The sequence below is a fragment of the Lithobates pipiens genome, unplaced genomic scaffold (genome assembly GCF_037356315.1).
Source record: "Lithobates pipiens isolate NorthernLeopardFrog02 unplaced genomic scaffold, aLitPip1_a1.2 Scaffold_13, whole genome shotgun sequence".
Classification (NCBI taxonomy): domain Eukaryota; kingdom Metazoa; phylum Chordata; class Amphibia; order Anura; family Ranidae; genus Lithobates; species Lithobates pipiens.
In genome coordinates this window covers 534,234,867-534,251,670 of record NW_027507718.1, presented here as the reverse complement: position 1 = coordinate 534,251,670, position 16,804 = coordinate 534,234,867, and the positions used below count along the sequence as shown (strand labels likewise).

General features: G+C 50.8%; 1 protein-coding gene across 1 annotated transcript in view; it reads right to left on the bottom strand.

Annotated features, from left to right (window-relative positions):
• The window catches only part of LOC143975715 (proteinase-activated receptor 1-like), a 134,128-nt gene that overhangs the window by 71,168 nt on the left and 46,156 nt on the right, over nucleotides 1–16,804 (bottom strand). Inside the window, exon 4 of the mRNA XM_077478213.1 lies at nucleotides 12,624–12,641. Coding sequence (XP_077334339.1) covers nucleotides 12,624–12,641 — 18 coding nt within the window. The remainder of the gene's footprint in view (nucleotides 1–12,623; nucleotides 12,642–16,804) is intronic.

Below are 16,804 nucleotides of genomic sequence, written 5' to 3'. Positions count from 1 at the left end.
TCCTCCTGGGGCTGCTTATTATGAGGGGCTCCCACCATCCCTGTGCTATGCTCATTATGAGGGGCTCCCACCATCCCTGTGCTATGCTGACTTCCTCCTGGGGCTGCTTATTATGAGGGGTTCCCACCATCCCTGTGCTATGCTGACATCCTCCTGGGGCTGCTCATTATGAGGGGCTCCCACCATCCCTGTGCTGTGCTTACTTCCTCCTGGGGCTGCTTATTATGAGGGGCTCCCACCATCCCTGTGCTGTGCTGACTTCCTCCTGGGGTTGCTTATTATGAGGGGCTCCCACCATCCCTGTGCTGTGCTGACTTCCTCCTGGGGCTGCTTATTATAAGGGGCTCCCACCATCCCTGTGCTATGCTCATTATGAGGGACTCCCACCATCCCTGTGCTATGCTGACTTCCTCCTGGGGTTGCTTATTATAAGGGGCTCCCACCATCCCTGTGCTTTGCTCATTATGAGGGGCTCCCACCATCCCTGTGCTTTGCTGACTTCCTCCTGGGGCTGCTTATTATGAGGGGCTCTCACCATCCCTGTGCTATGCTGACTTCCTCCTGGGGCTGCTTATTATGATTGGTTCCCACCATCCCTGTGCTATGCTGACATCCTCCTGGGGCTGCTTATTATGAGGGGCTCCCACCATCCCTGTGCTGTGCTGACTTCCTCCTGGGGTTGCTTATTATAAGGGGCTCCCACCATCCCTGTGCTATGCTCATTATGAGGGACTCCCACCATCCCTGTGCTATGCTGACTTCCTCCTGGGGCTGCTTATTATGAGGGGCTCCCACCATCCCTGTGCTATGCTCATTATGAGGGGCTCCCACCATCCCTGTGCTATGCTGACTTCCTCCTGGGGCTGCTTATTATGAGGGGCTCCCACCATCCCTGTGCTGTGCTGACTTCCTCCTGGGGCTGCTTATTATGAGGGGCTCCCACCATCCCTGTGCTATGTTCATTATGAGGGGCTCCCACCATCCCTGTGCTATGCTGACTTCCTCCTGGGGCTTCTTATTATAAGGGGCTCCCACCATTCCTGTGCTATGCTCATTATGAGGGGCTCCCACCATCCCTGTGCTATGCTGACTTCCTCCTGGGACTTCTTATTATGAGGGGCTCCCACCATCTCTGTGCTGAATTCCTCCTGGGGCTGCTTATTATGAGGGTCTCCCACCATCCCTGTGCTGTGCTGACTTCCTCCTGGGGTTGCTTATTATGAGGGGCTCTTACCATCCCTGTGCTATGCTGACTTCCTCCTGGGGCTGCTTATTATGAGGGGCTCCCACCATCCCTGTGCTATGCTGACTTCCTCCTGGGCTGCTTATTATGAGGGACTCCCACCATTCCTGTGCTATGCTGATTATGAGGGTCTCCCACCATCCCTGTGCTATGCTGACTTCCTCCTGGGACTGGTTATTATCAGGGGCTCCCACCATCTCTGTGTTGAATTCCTCCTGGGGCTGCTAATTATGAGGGGCTCCCACCATCCCTGTGCTATGCTCATTGTGAGGGGCTCCCACCATCCCTGTGCTATGCTGACTTCCTCCTGGGGCTGCTTATTATGAGGGGCTTCCACCATCCCTGTGCTGTGCTGACTTCCTCCTGGGACTGCTTATTATGAGGGGCTCCCACCATCCCTGTGCTATGCTCATTATGAGGGGCTTCCACCATCCCTGTGCTATGTTGACTTCCTCCTGGGGCTGTTTATTATGAGGGGCTCCCACCATCCCTGTGCTATGCTGACTTCCTCCTGGAGCTGCTTATTATGAGGGGCTCCCACCATCCCTGTGCTATGCTGACTTCCTCCTGGGGTTGCTTATTATGAGGGGCTCCCATCATCCCTGTGCTGTGCTGACTTCCTCCTGGGACTTTACCTCTGCTGTGCATATTATGAGGAGCTCCCACCATCCCTGTGCTATTCTGACTTCCTCCTGGGGCTGCTTATTATGAGGGGCTCCCACCATCCCTGTGCTATGCTTATTATGAGGGGCTCCCACCACATCCCTGTGCTATGTTAAATTCCTCCTGGGGCTGCTTATTATGAGGGGCTCCCACCATCCCTGTGCTATGCTGACTTCCTCCTGGGGCTACTTATTATGAGGGGCTCCCACCACATCCCTGTGCTATGCTGACTTCCTCCTGGGGCTGCTTATTATGAGGGGCTCCCACCATCCCTGTGCTATGCTCATTATGAGGGGCTCCCACCATCCCTGTGCTATGCTGACTTCCTCCTGGGGCTGCTTATTATGAGGGGCTCCCACCATCCCTGTGCTATGCTGACTTCCTCTGGGGCTGCTTATTATGAGGGGCTCCCACCATCCCTGTGCTATGCTTATAATGAGGGGCTCCCACCATCCCTGTGCTATGCTGACTTCCTCCTGGTGCTGCTTATTATGAGGGGCTCCCACCATCCCTGTGCTATGCTCATTATGAGGGGCTTCCACCATCCCTGTGCTATGTTGACTTCCTCCTGGGGCTGTTTATTATGAGGGGCTCCCACCATCCCTGTGCTATGCTGACTTCCTCCTGGAGCTGCTTATTATGAGGGGCTCCCACCATCCCTGTGCTATGCTGACTTCCTCCTGGGGTTGCTTATTATGAGGGGCTCCCATCATCCCTGTGCTGTGCTGACTTCCTCCTGGGACTTTACCTCTGCTGTGCATATTATGAGGAGCTCCCACCATCCCTGTGCTATTCTGACTTCCTCCTGGGGCTGCTTATTATGAGGGGCTCCCACCATCCCTGTGCTATGCTTATTATGAGGGGCTCCCACCACATCCCTGTGCTATGTTAAATTCCTCCTGGGGCTGCTTATTATGAGGGGCTCCCACCATCCCTGTGCTATACTGACTTCCTCTGGGGCTGCTTATTATGAGGGGCTCCCACCATCCCTGTGCTATGCTTATAATGAGGGGCTCCCACCATCCCTGTGCTATGCTGACTTCCTCCTGGTGCTGCTTATTATGAGGGGCTCCCACCATCCCTGTGCTATGCTGACTTCCTCCTGGGGTTGCTTATTATGAGGGGCTCCCATCATCCCTGTGCTGTGCTGACTTCCTCCTGGGACTTTACCTCTGCTGTGCATATTATGAGGAGCTCCCACCATCCCTGTGCTATTCTGACTTCCTCCTGGGGCTGCTTATTATGAGGGGCTCCCACCATCCCTGTGCTATGCTTATTATGAGGGGCTCCCACCACATCCCTGTGCTATGTTAAATTCCTCCTGGGGCTGCTTATTATGAGGGGCTCCCACCATCCCTGTGCTATGCTCATTATGAGGAGCTCCCACCATCCCTGTGCTATGCTGACTTCCTCCTGGGGCTGCTTACGGTGCAGGTGTCAGTGCTGTATATCACGTTGCTGGTGTCAGTGCTTTATGTCACGCTGCTGATGCCAGTGCTCTCTATCACGGTGCTGGTGTCAGATCACTCTATCACGGTGCTGCTGTCAGTGCTCTATATCACGGTGCTGATGTCAGTGCTTTATGTCACGCTGCTGATGTCAGTGCTCTCTATCATGGTGCTGGTGTCAGATGACTCTATCACGGTGCAGGTGTCAGTGCTCTATATCACAGTGCTGGTGATCATCTCCTGCACCCTCTTCTTTGCCTACCCTGACCTTCCCTCTCCTCCATGGCCTTCATGCGCTCCTGAGTCCTGCATTGTCAGAATTTCCCATATAAAAAAAGAATGCTTGTAGTTGTCGATCCCAGATTCACCTCATACATGTGTTATGTCATTGGCCATGTGGTGGGACTATGTTTGCACAGCTAGTAATTATTTTGTGGCTGCAAATTTGACCTATAGGTTTGCGAAGTTCGCCTCCTATTGAAGTCAATGGGGCCTGCCGCGAACGTTCCGTCGGAAGTTCGTCCATCACTAATAATATGTTAACATTTACTGGAATGCTTCAGATAAGGTACAGTTATAGCATAAGGGTAATGGTTCAACCGAGCTTTGGTTAACAGCACAAGCTCAGTAGAGTGATTCCTCCAGTAAAACAGTTAAAGTGGAAGTCCGCCGGGACTCCACGTTTTTTATTTTTTTTAAAGCCAGCAGCTACAAATACTGCAGCTGCTGACTTTTAAAATAGTGACACTTACCTGTCCAGATCTCTCGATCGTTTCTCGGGTGCTGCCGCCGTCATCTTGGGTATGGGAATCAGGAAATGGAGCCTTTCGGCTTCATTTCCCGGTTCCCTACTGCGCATGCGCGAGCCGCGCTGCGCAATAAGGACGGTCCCCGCTGCCTCTGGGATCTGTGTGTTTTCCCAGCAGGCAGCGGGGCACTTGCGGAAAGGGGCGGGACTTGCGGAAAGGGGCGTAATATACGCCCCTTTCCGCAGAGAGCTATCCCAGAAGTGGGTACAGATACCTGTACTGCACAGGTATCTGTACCCCCCTCCCCCCTGAAAGGTGCCAATTGTGGCGCCGGAGGGGGGGAGGGTTCCGATGAGCGGAAGGTCCACTTTAGGGTGGACCTCCGCTTTAAGACAGTGGGCAGCAACAGAATACTATATATGCTGTATATATGTACAATGGAGTACCACTTGAAAGGATAAGAAAAGTTAAAGAGGAGCTGCACCTAAAAAAAAAAATATTAAAAGCCAGCAGCTACTAATATTGCAGCTGCTGACTTTTAATAAAATCACACTTACCTGTCCCAGGTTCCAGCGATGTCGGCGGCAGATGACGAGCGATCGCTCGTCTCGCTGCTGCTACCGCCGCCATCCTCTGTCAGGGAATCGGGAAGTGAAGCATGACGGCTTCACTGCCCGGTTCCCTACTGTGCATGCGCGAGTCGCGCTGCGCGAGTCGCGCTGCGCGTCTCTTATGGTCCCCCGCTGTGTCTCTGGGAACTGTGTGTTTCCCAGAACACAACGGGGGGGGGGGGGGGCGTCTGCGGGGGTTCTGTGGCGGTCTGGCTGGAAGTGTGTGCAGTTACCTGGATTATCCAGGTAACTGCACCCCCCTGAAAGGTGCCGATTGTGGCACCGGAGGGGGGGAGGGATCAGAATAGCGGAACTTCCCCTTTAGGGTGAAGAACCGCTTTAAGCATAAATTCTCACAATACTTCTACGAAGAGAAACCCAGGCTGGCCTGTTTAACCTTTTATCCTAATGAGAGATGAAGCTAAGCAAGGATGGTATAAGGGCCCTTTAAGCAGCAATGACAGAATGTCCCCGTTGCAGATCTGATGATCTTCCCCGGCAGTTGGAGCTCATTTACTGTATCCAATAAGGTGTAGTAACAGTGTGCTAGTATCTCTAAGGCCGCGTACACACGGGCGGACTGTTCGCCCAACCTTGTCCGCTGAACAGTGTTTGGGCGGACAGTCCGCTCGTGTGTGGGCTTTCAGCGGACAGTTTCAGCGGACAGTTGGACGGACAAAGTCTTTCGGAAATTCCGAAAAACTGTCCGCTGAAACTGTGTTTGAGCGAACAGTCCGCCCGTGTGTGGGCCTGTCCGCTGTACTTTCGAAATGAGCGGACTGTTCCCGCTCGGAAAGTCCGCCCATTTCGAGCGCGTGTACAGGTAGGCGGGGCCCGCGAAGGATACGTCGCGGGCTCCACCGCCTGGAATGGGCTTTAAGGGGAACCCCAACGCCGAAAAAAAATTGGCGTGGGGGTTCCCCCAAGTCCACACCAGACCCTTGTCCGAGCACGCTACCCGGCCGGCCAGGAAAGGGGGGCGAGCGAGCGCGCCCCCCCTCCTGAGCCGTACCAGGCCGCATGCCCTCAACATGGGGGGGTGCCTTGGGGAAGGGGGGGCCGCGCGGCCCCCCCACCCCAAAGCACCTTGTCCCCATGTTGATGAGGACAAGGGCCTCTTCCCGACAACCCTGGCCGTTGGTTGTCGGGGTCTGCGGGCGGGGGGCTTATCGGAATCCGGGAGCCCCCTTTAAGAAGGGGGCCCCCGGATACCGGCCCCCCACCCTATGTGAATGAGTATGGGGTACAATGTACCCCTACCCATTCACCTGTGAAATAAAGTACAAAAAAAAACACAACACATAGAAAAAGTATTTTATTGCACAGCTCCGGGGGTCTTCCGTCTTCGGGGGTCTTCTCGCCGGACTCCTCCGCTATGTGTGTGTAGCTCTTTTGCTAGCGGAGGAGTCCGGCTTTCTTCCTCCCCGCCGCCGGCCTCTTCTCCCGACTTCGGGGGTCTTGTCCCCCTCTTCGGTTCTTCTGCCGGGCCACCGCGCCTGGTCCGGTGGCCCGGTCTTCTGTCGCCGTCTTCCGTTCTTCTGTCGCCGCCTTCGGTTCTTCTGCCGGGCCACCGCGCCTTCTTGTAGCTCTTTTACAGGCGGTGGCCCGGTCTTCTGTCGCCGATGTCGTTGCCGCCGCCGCCGCCGCCTTCCGTTCTTGTTCTTCTTCTTGTTCTTCTTCTTCTTCTCCTGGAGATGTTGACTCGACGAGCTCTCCGGCCGGAATGCCGGGGACGCGCTGTGCGGTCACTTATATAGTGACAATGGGGCGGGGTCACATGGTATATGTCACATGGGTTGGTCACATGGTGACCCCGCCCCCTTACGATGTCATAGTCCCCATGTGACATCAACCCATGTGACCAACCCATGTGACATATACCATGTGACCCCGCCCCATTGTCACTATATAAGTGGCAGCAGAGCGCGTCCCTGGCATTCCGGCCGGAGAGCTCGTCGAGTCAACATCTCCAGGAGAAGAAGAAGAACAAGAAGAAGAACAAGAACGGAAGGCGGCGGCGGCGGCGGCGACGACATCGGCGACAGAAGACCGGGCCACCGCCTGTAAAAGAGCTACAAGAAGGCGCGGTGGCCCGGCAGAAGAACCGAAGGCGGCGACAGAAGAACGGAAGACGGCGACAGAAGACCGGGCCACCGGACCAGGCGCGGTGGCCCGGCAGAAGAACCGAAGAGGGGGACAAGACCCCCGAAGTCGGGAGAAGAGGCCGGCGGCGGGGAGGAAGAAAGCCGGACTCCTCCGCTAGCAAAAGAGCTACACACACATAGCGGAGGAGTCCGGCGAGAAGACCCCCGAAGACGGAAGACCCCCGGAGCTGTGCAATAAAATACTTTTTCTATGTGTTGTGTTTTTTTTTGTACTTTATTTCACAGGTGAATGGGTAGGGGTACATTGTACCCCATACTCATTCACATAGGGTGGGGGGCCGGTATCCGGGGGCCCCCTTCTTAAAGGGGGCTCCCGGATTCCGATAAGCCCCCCGCCCGCAGACCCCGACAACCAACGGCCAGGGTTGTCGGGAAGAGGCCCTTGTCCTCATCAACATGGGGACAAGGTGCTTTGGGGTGGGGGGGCCGCGCGGCCCCCCCTTCCCCAAGGCACCCCCCCATGTTGAGGGCACGCGGCCTGGTACGGCTCAGGAGGGGGGGCGCGCTCGCTCGCCCCCCTTTCCTGGCCGGCCGGGTAGCGTGCTCGGACAAGGGTCTGGTGTGGACTTGGGGGGAACCCCCACGCCGATTTTTTTTCGGCGTTGGGGTTCCCCTTAAAGCCCATTCCAGGCGGCGGAGCCCGCGACGTATCCTTCGCGGGCCCCGCCTACCTGTACACGCGCTCGAAATGGGCGGATTTGCCTCCTCCTTACGTGGGCGAGTCCGTTCATTTCAAAAGTTGAGCGAACTGTTTGCCCAACCTTGTTCGTCAAACAGTCCGCTCGTGTGTGGGCAAGTCCGCTCATGCAAATTTTGAGCGGACTGTTTGACAAACTGTTTGCCGAACAAGGTTGGGCGAACAGTCCGCGCGTGTGTACGCGGCCTTATGCTTATTGCAGCTAAGGATGCAGTGGTGGGACAAAGGTCATCCACAGCCCAGGGCAAACATGCCAAACTGCACCCCCACCCCTCCCCCAAGGTGTATGGGCATTATGCATCATCAAAACCCCCCTAAGCATAAATTCCCCCTCCTCCCAGCACAAATCTTACCCCCACCCCCCAAATCCCCCCCCTAATTCAAGTGCCCCCCCAAAAAAATCACTCCTCCTAGCACAAATTACCTACCCCTGAGATTACCCCTCCCAATAACCCCACTGCAAATCCCCCTTCCAGCACAAAGCACCCCAATCATCCTTCCTAGCACAAATCTTCTTCCCCATTCCTTCTCCCCCTAAATTTTAGCATACCCCCCAAATTTCCCCTCCTAGAAGAATACTTACTCCCTGCTGCCCCCCAAATCCCCCTTTCCAACACAAATCCCCTCCCCCCTATTTCCTTGTGGTGCCCCCCCCACCGCCCATGATACCACAGTGCCCAGGGCAGCTTCCCCTCCTGCCCACCCCTTGTCCCGACCCTGTAAGGATCTAAATGTTGGAATAGAAGTGCAGTGAAGTGTTCCCAAAGTAAAGCTGTCTGTACACAACGTCCCAGTAAACAACCAAAAAAAAACATGCAAAGGTGAGCGATTTCCCTCTCACCAACCACCAGGTCAATCAAGCGCCTTCCAGATTGCGACTGTCGAATAGGCATCCTGGCTGAGGACCCGCCTGTGACTATCACCCGAATGCGGAACGCGAAGCGTGGGTTGCTGTATGGTCGAATTGGTGCTGGTCAGATGTCCAATGAACAGCAGGCAGCTCTGGACCCCCTCTCAGTGGTAGGCCGTGCTCTCACTCTCCCTGCACGGGGAGATCCCTCACACACAAGGCCTGGGAAGAAGAAACCCTGGGGCGGGTCTCTGGTTTCTCTTATAGCCCTTCCCAGCAGTCTCCATGATGGTAGCAAAGATCCCTGGGATATGTTGTCCGGGTGTATAGTCATGCAGGGGGATAGTCATCTGATGGAACTTCCAATACCACAATCCCTTTGGTTAGGCTCACAAATATGATGTCAGTTTAGTAACATCGGGCACTAGAGGGATAATATAGTAAACATGTAGCCCCTTGTTCCCAAAAATGGGTGTAGCGCTGGCTCCTAACGAGCAGGCGTTATTGTTTTTGTAAAGTTAAGTTGCCTGAAGCCACAGTTGGGCTTCGGGGTTATTTCTCTAAATTTCTGGTTTCAGTACCAGTCCAGCTGGGTTGCACTGGGTTCTCCTTGACCGCAGGTTTCGCTGTCACCAATGGCAAGAGTAGAAACGCAGTCTAGCTGGGTGCATTGAATGCCACTTATCTCTCGGAACCAGCCCAGTGGTAGTGTTTTCCTGATGTGCATTCTGTGGGGTGGTATTTAAGGTACTGACACCATGTTGGCGGGGGATTATTTTCTGTCTGTTTGGTTCTGGTGATCCTCCTGACCCAGCCCCATGGCCCTCCTGGCCTGGGGTGCGGAACTATGCATCCTGTGTCTCGCAACTGAAGGGATAGGCCCAAGCAAATTTCGGGGCCTACTGATCCAGGGATGGCCCAGTGCCGTCTCATCAGAAGGGAGAGGCCCAGCAACTGAAGAACCCCAGGGGAGGACTCTTTCAGGAGAATGCCGTGCGCAAGGCTGGTTTCTGTGAAGGAGCCTGGAGACTTAGTTAAAGGACGCAACCTGGATCAACACTCGGACCAGCTGAGAGAACCTGGTACCGTATGTCAGCTCTTTAAATTTATCCACATCCCTCAGTAACGCTCAAGTGTATCTCACAAGTCTGTGGCAGAGACTTTGCCGAGCATCCCACCGGCTGCGGGCCTAGTGAGAGAGGTCTATCCGGGGGGTTGTTGAATCCAGTTGGGAAACATCTCTTAATACTTTCACCTTGCAATTTAAGTGCCTGAACTCACCCCTCACCCTCTACCCTCCATTAAGAGACTTTGTTTTTTTCTAAATAAATAACCCAAAAGAGGATTCAGTGTCAGTTTCAACATTCTTTGGGCCATTTACCATGGGATCCCCAAGACGGAGAAGCAAGCAGGTGAGGTAACAATAAGGCCAAATCAAACCAGCAGCTCCTTCGGGGGTCAGTGCTACATGGGGCTATAAGGTAAATTTAGTTTATGACTGAGCTGTAACCAGCTCAGACTGATTGTACATAGATTATTTGGATCTGTCCCAAATTTGACTGTGTTGTGCATTTCCCACTGTTGCCAGTAGGTGTCGCTGGTACCACAGGACAGTGGGAGAATAGCAACTTAGTTAACCTGTAATGAACATTCTTTTTTCCAGAAACAGCCCAGTAGGAGGTTCCTAGCCGCTGTGCATTCTGGGAGGGGGTATTTATTGGACAGAGGCCACGTGCTCTGAGAATTCCTGACCTTGTGGCCCTTCAAGCCTGAGGCCACGCTGCTGCAAGCTGAACAAGTAGGCCCAGAAGCCTGTCTGGGGGCCTACCACTTCTGAGGTGGTCTTTAGGCTGTCTTGCTTGTTTGAAAGAAGCCGAGCCAAGCTGAGAAAATCCAGGGGAGGACCCTTGCTAGAGAGAGCCAGGATGCAGGCCGGTCTCTCAGAAGGGCCTGGTGACTTACTTGGAGGATGCACCTACAACTAACCTACCCTCACAATACTGCTGGATGGCTTAAAAGTTCTGTTACTGTGAAGCTGTTCTACAATCCAATTAAGGCAACACGTTCCTGGCTGCTAAGTTTGTGAGAGAGACTTATTCAGGTATCGTACTGGCTGCTAAGTCCTTGGGGGAGGCTTATCCAGACATCGTAAGGTTTGTTAGGTCTGTGCCAGAGGCCTACTCAGATATTGAAGATCTGCTAGAAGAAAGCTGTGTTGTTGTCCCTTAATCTAAGGAGTATGTAAGTGATATGCTATGAAAGGGTATCTGCAACCTCCCCTCAACCCCTTAACTACTACTTCTTTCAAGTTCTTAATTAAAGCATTGAAAACTACCTAAAGTGACCAATATTTGTTCTAACTTCCCATTATAACCATGGACTCAGCCCTGGGGTGAATCTGGAGGTACACTCTTTGCTTCTAGTATACACAGGGGGGCGCTACATACAGATAGGACAGGGAATAACTGTTTGTTGCAATTGTAGTCCATATTCCTACATCTATGGCGGCACAGTGGCACAGAGGTATAGTGGGTGGCACAGTGGTGTAGTGGTTAGCACTCTCACCTAGCAGTAAAAAGGGTCGTTGGTTCAAATCCCAACACCTACACTATCTGCTTGGAGTTTGCATGTTCTCCCTGTGCCTGTGTGGGTTTCCTCCCACACTCCAAAGACATGCAGGTAGGTTAATTGGCTTCTGTCCAAAATTGGCCCTAGTATATGAATGGGGACCTTAGATTGTGGCTCCTTGAGGGTAGGGACCAATGTGAGTGTGTAATGTACAGGGATAGGGATATACACTCACTCAGGTTGGACTGGTGTCTTTATTCAACCTTAGTAACTATGAAACTATTAATCTGATGGGGCAAGGCCAGGCCCTCTGAGTTTCGTCTTTTACGTATGAGCCCACCACTTCCACCTAGCAGTTCAAAGTGTGGCCTCCCTACTTGGAATATCTAGGTGTGCAGTGGGAGTGTCTTGGCGCGCATGGTGAAAGTGGTAGTGGGAGGGGCACGGGGTCACAAGGGAAGGGTTGCGGTGGGGGCATAGATAACTTTCGGGAACCCATTCACTGAGAAAAAAAAGCCCTGGCTATCACTCGGGAGATGAGGGCAGAACTGAATGGAAACAAAATGGAAGGTATCTATCCGCTCCTCCCCCACCTTCTCTGGCCAGCCAGGCTGCATGCTCAGATAAGGGTTTGGTGTGGAATGTTGGAGGGATCTCGTGCTTTTGTTTTCTTGATGTATTTCCACTTACCCGGTCATTTGGTGGAAGGCGTGTGAATGATCGAGACATGTCTCGGTGGGTGACTTTCTCTTATTCTTTCAGTGGGTGATGGGGATCACGATTGAGGTGGATAAACAATGCTGGATGCCGCCATGGATGTGGACGTACATTGTGGGACTGTTTTTAATTATTGGATTTGTGAACAACTTTGTCTTTCTTTTTAGATACTTTACATTTTTTTCTCAGATTAAAGGTCTGGGGATGGATTTGCTGGTGACTTTTTTCTGTTTTTGTACGGGGCACGCCCTTATAATCCAATCAGACTTTCATTGACATTTTTGTTACAGAATGATGGAAACATAAAAAGACTTCTAATAATGAATCTCCTCACCTGGATATTTCATGTGACATGAAAATAAGAGAAGAGAAGACACAGAGTTAGGTTTGATCTTCCATTGATATAAAAGTTACTTTATACAGAGTGATGAGGATGTACCATGTGACCTGAGCCCCAGCAACCAATCAGATCTCAGATCACTGTGGTCACATGATAGAAGATATCATTTTTGTCAATGAGCCCTTATGGTGTCCATACCTCTGATTGGTTGTATAATCTGAGGACCATCTATATCAGTGTATTTCCACTCACCCCATCATTTGGCGGGATGAGAAGGATCTAGACGCGTCTCGGTGGGTGGCTATTTTATTTTCTTTCAGTGGGGGATGGGCATCATGATTCAGGTGTATAAACAGCGCTGAATGACGTGATGGATCCAACATTGTGGGACTTTTTTTGGGGGGTTTTAGATTAAGGGTTTGGAGTGGAATTTTCCGGGGGACCTTGTGTGTTTTTTTGGGGGGGAGGGGATTTGCACGGGGTACTCCCTTAAAATCCAAACAGACTTAAAGTGATTTTTTTTTGTTACAAAACAATGGAAACATAAAAAGACATTTAATGAAGTTCCTTACCTGGATAGACGATGCCCACTGAAAATAAAGGAGAACAGAAGGCACAGAGTTAGGTTTGATCTTCCAACTTGAAAAGTTACTATATATACAGAGTGATGAGGATGTACCATGTGACCTGAGCCCCAGCAACCAATCAGATCTCATCTCACTGTGGTCACATGATAGGAGATATGATTTTTGTCAATGAGGACTTATGGCGCTCACACCTCTGATTTGTCGTATAATCTGGAGGACCATCTATATCAGTGGTGGTCAACATTCTTAAACTAGGGGACCCCTGACATCACCAAAGGGCCACACATAATGATCAGGGGCCAGTCCTAGACTGGAGACACATTATGTGAGACTGCTAAGATCTCTGCTACTTCACCCCTTTACTCATCAATAGTAAAGGTTTAGTAAATAAACCAAATCGTATACATCTCATTTAATAGAATCCCGCCATTCACTGGCCTTAGTAAGCAACTGGGTAAGACAAACATGGAATTTGAGATTCTGGGGCCCTGAGGGCCACATGGTGAGTACCCAATAGCAGCACGTGGCCCCTTGGAGGCAGGTTGGGCTCCAGGGATCTGGATTCTGTGGAAGGACATTCCTGGTCTATTGTACAACGGGAACTCTATGAGGATGAGGGATAAACAGATATTGGTGGACAGTCCGATCCTTCTCTACCCTCCATTGTTACTCTGGAGGCTTCACGTTCTGACCATAGCGCCGCCCTTACACTGTGCCCTGCAGGCGAAGGAGACTTTTGCATTCTCCTTCTGGAGCAGAATAATAGTATTCCAGGGCAGGAAATGAAGCTCTAGCGTGTGATTGGTCGAAACCAAAATGGAGAACGTACCTGTGGGGTGGTCAGTTTACCTTGTGGACTCACCATAGTCCTCACTGACCATGGAGCTTACCGCAATGGGACGAGGGATGAGCTCAGGGTTTGCAATCAAACATTCAATGTGGTCTAACGTGACAGCTTCTGGTTGTCAATGGTTGCTAAGGAAGCAGTGGGTGCTTGTACCCACCCCGTCCCTACCAACCACTGACCGTGATGTCTGCTCAAATACCCTATGATTAGCTGTTGTCTCTCTATGGTACGTTTTAATATGCTACTTGGTTTTCGATGTATGGTCTACCAGCACCCCCAGTTAGTAGAGGGGGAGGGGTGCCTTCCTCTCCGGACACCTCTTTTTCTTGCTGTACCAATCATCCACTTCTCCATTAGTTCTCCTTGATGTTACCCCCAACTATATATACAGTGGTGTGAAAAAGTGTTTGCCCCCTTCCTCATTTCCTGTTCCTTTGCATGTTTGTCACACTTAAGTGTTTCGGAACGTCAAACCAATTTAAACAATAGTCAAGGCCAACACAAGTAAACACAAAATGCAAATTGTAAATGAAGGTGTTTATTATTAAAGGTGAAAAAAAATCCAAACCATCATGGCCCTATGTGAAAAAGTGATTGCCCCCCTTGTTAAAACATACTATAACTGTGGTTGTCCACACCTGAGTTCAATTTCTCTAGCCACACCCAGGCCTGATTATTGCCACACCTGTTCACAATCAAGGCATCACTTAAATAGGAGCTGCTTGACACAGTAAGGTCCACCAGAAGATCCTTAAAAGCTACACATCATGCCGAGACCCAAAGAAATTCAGGAACAATTGAGAAAGAAAGTAATTGAGATCTATCAGTCTGGAAAGGGTTATAAAGCCATTTCCAAAGCTTTGGGAATCCAGCGAACCACAGTGAGAGCCATTATCCACAAATGGCGAAGACATGGAACAGTGGTGAACCTTCCCAGGAGTGGCCGGCCGCCCAAAATTACCCCAAGAGAGCAGCGACGACTCATCCAAGAGGTCACAAAAGACCCCACAACAACGTCCAAGGAACTGCAGGCCTCACTTGCCTCAGTTAAGGTCAGCGTTCATGCCTCCACCATCAGGAAAAGACTGGGCAAAAATGGCCTGCATGGCAGAGTTCCAAGGAGAAAACCACTGCTGAGCAAAAAGAACATCAAAGCTCCTCTCAATTTCTCCACAACACATCTTGATGATCCCCAAGACTTTTGGGACAACATTCTGTGGTCCGATGAGACAAAAGTGGAACTCTTTGGAAGGTGTGTGTCCAAGTATATCTGACGTAGAAGGAACACTGCATTTCATAAAAAGAACATTATACCAACAGTAAAATATGGTGGTGGTAGTGTGATGGTCTGGGGCTGTTTTGCTGCTTCAGGACCTGGAAGACTTGCCGTGATAAAAGGAACTATGAATTCTGCTGTCTACCAAGAGATCCTGAAGGAGAATGTCCGACCATCTGTTCGTGTACTCAAGCTGAAACCAACTTGGGTTCTGCAGCAGGACAATGATCCTAAACACACCAGCAAGTCCACCACCGAATGGCTGAAGAAAAACAAAATGAAGACTTTGGAGTGGCCTAGCCAAAGTCCTGACCTGAATCCTATTGAGATGTTGTGGTATGACCTTAAAAAGGCCGTTCATGCTCGAAAACCCTCTAATGTAACTGAATTAGGACAATTCTGCAAAGATGAATGGGCCAAAATTCCTCCAGGACGCTGTAAAAGCCTCATTGCACGTTATCGCAAACGCTTGGTTGCAGTTGTTGCTGCTAAGGGTGGCCCAACCAGTTATTAGGTTTAGGGGGCAATCACTTTTTCACACAGGGCCATGATGGTTTGGATTTTTTTTCACCTTTAATAATAAACACCTTCATTTACAAATTGCATTTTGTGTTTACTTGTGTTGTCCTTGACTATTGTTTAAATTGGTTTGATGTTCCGAAACACTTAAGTGTGACAAACATGCAAAGGAACAGGAAATGAGGAAGGGGGCAAACACTTGTTCACACCACTGCACATGTACCCTCCCATTTCCCTAGCCACACCCTTCCTCATCACCCCACCACACACCCTGACCGGGAAATGCTTCGCACCCCTCCATGGCCCCCAGATGCCTGGTGGTTAGTGTGTAGTTTTACCTCCCTCCCCCACCTTCCTTGACCCAACAACCCCCTTCCTGCTACCCAAGTTTTATTGGCTTCCATGCAGACTAAAGCCCCCTACACACCATTAGATTTTCTGCTGATTTTTGTCTTTAGCTTTACCAAAACCATACAATATGAGGTCAAACCTTAGGGGTTTCAATGTGTCTGCAATCAGGCCGGCCCTTCTACTACATGGTTTTGGTAAATCTGCAGACAGAAATCAGCTGAGAATCTGATAGTGTGTATGGGGCTTAAGGGAAACCTTCCAACTTTTATCTCATCCCCAATCCCTTCCTATGGTATTATCTAAAGCTACTATATATGGTTTTTCCAATCGCGCCAAGGTTTATTTGCTGATGTTATGTACCATCTAAGAATAATGAGTAAACTCGCTCCTGTTCATTTACTTTCCTGAACACTTTGTCAGATTTGTTATCCTCCAAAAATCCAATAAAGCTTATTACAAAAAAAAAAAAAGATGTATCCTGACCGACACCAGCTTAATCAGCCTGCACAAATGCCCTCGGCAATCTGAATCTGGCCCACCCAACTCGTTTACCCCCCCCACCAATTGGCGATGGTCCTGGCGAGCAGTAGCTGGATATGACATCAGTGGTTATCCACTATATTAGACAGCAACCCAACCTCTACGCGTTTCGCCTATAGAGGCATCATCAGGAAATCCAGTTGCCGTCATTTTCCAGGAGACCTAAGTACCTGCTGCCCTTATTTCATTGGTGGATAACTGAATATTTTAGACGCCTTGTAAATTCATAAAAATCCACACATTTTTTAGGGGCCCTTTGAGTTTATTTAGCCCATAAGGCGACCATCAATTACAGCTCCTAGAAAAAGTATTCACACCCCTTGAAATTTTCCACATGTTACAACCAAAAACATAAATGGATTTTATTGGGATTTTATGTGATGGACCAACACAAAGCGACACATAATTGTGATGTGGAAGAAAAATGATACATGATACAAACTTTAAAGGTGTGATTTTTACTGCATTTTCTGTTTCAGTCTGATTCATAGTTCCTGACAGTACCTCATGAATCAGTTTGCCATGGCGTTACAGATGCTCCCAATTCGCACGGCACACCTGGAATCCTCCCACTGAGGCTGTTCGCCGGCCCTCCTTGCTTCTGCTCCAGTCTTTGTGCAGGCACCCGCCTCG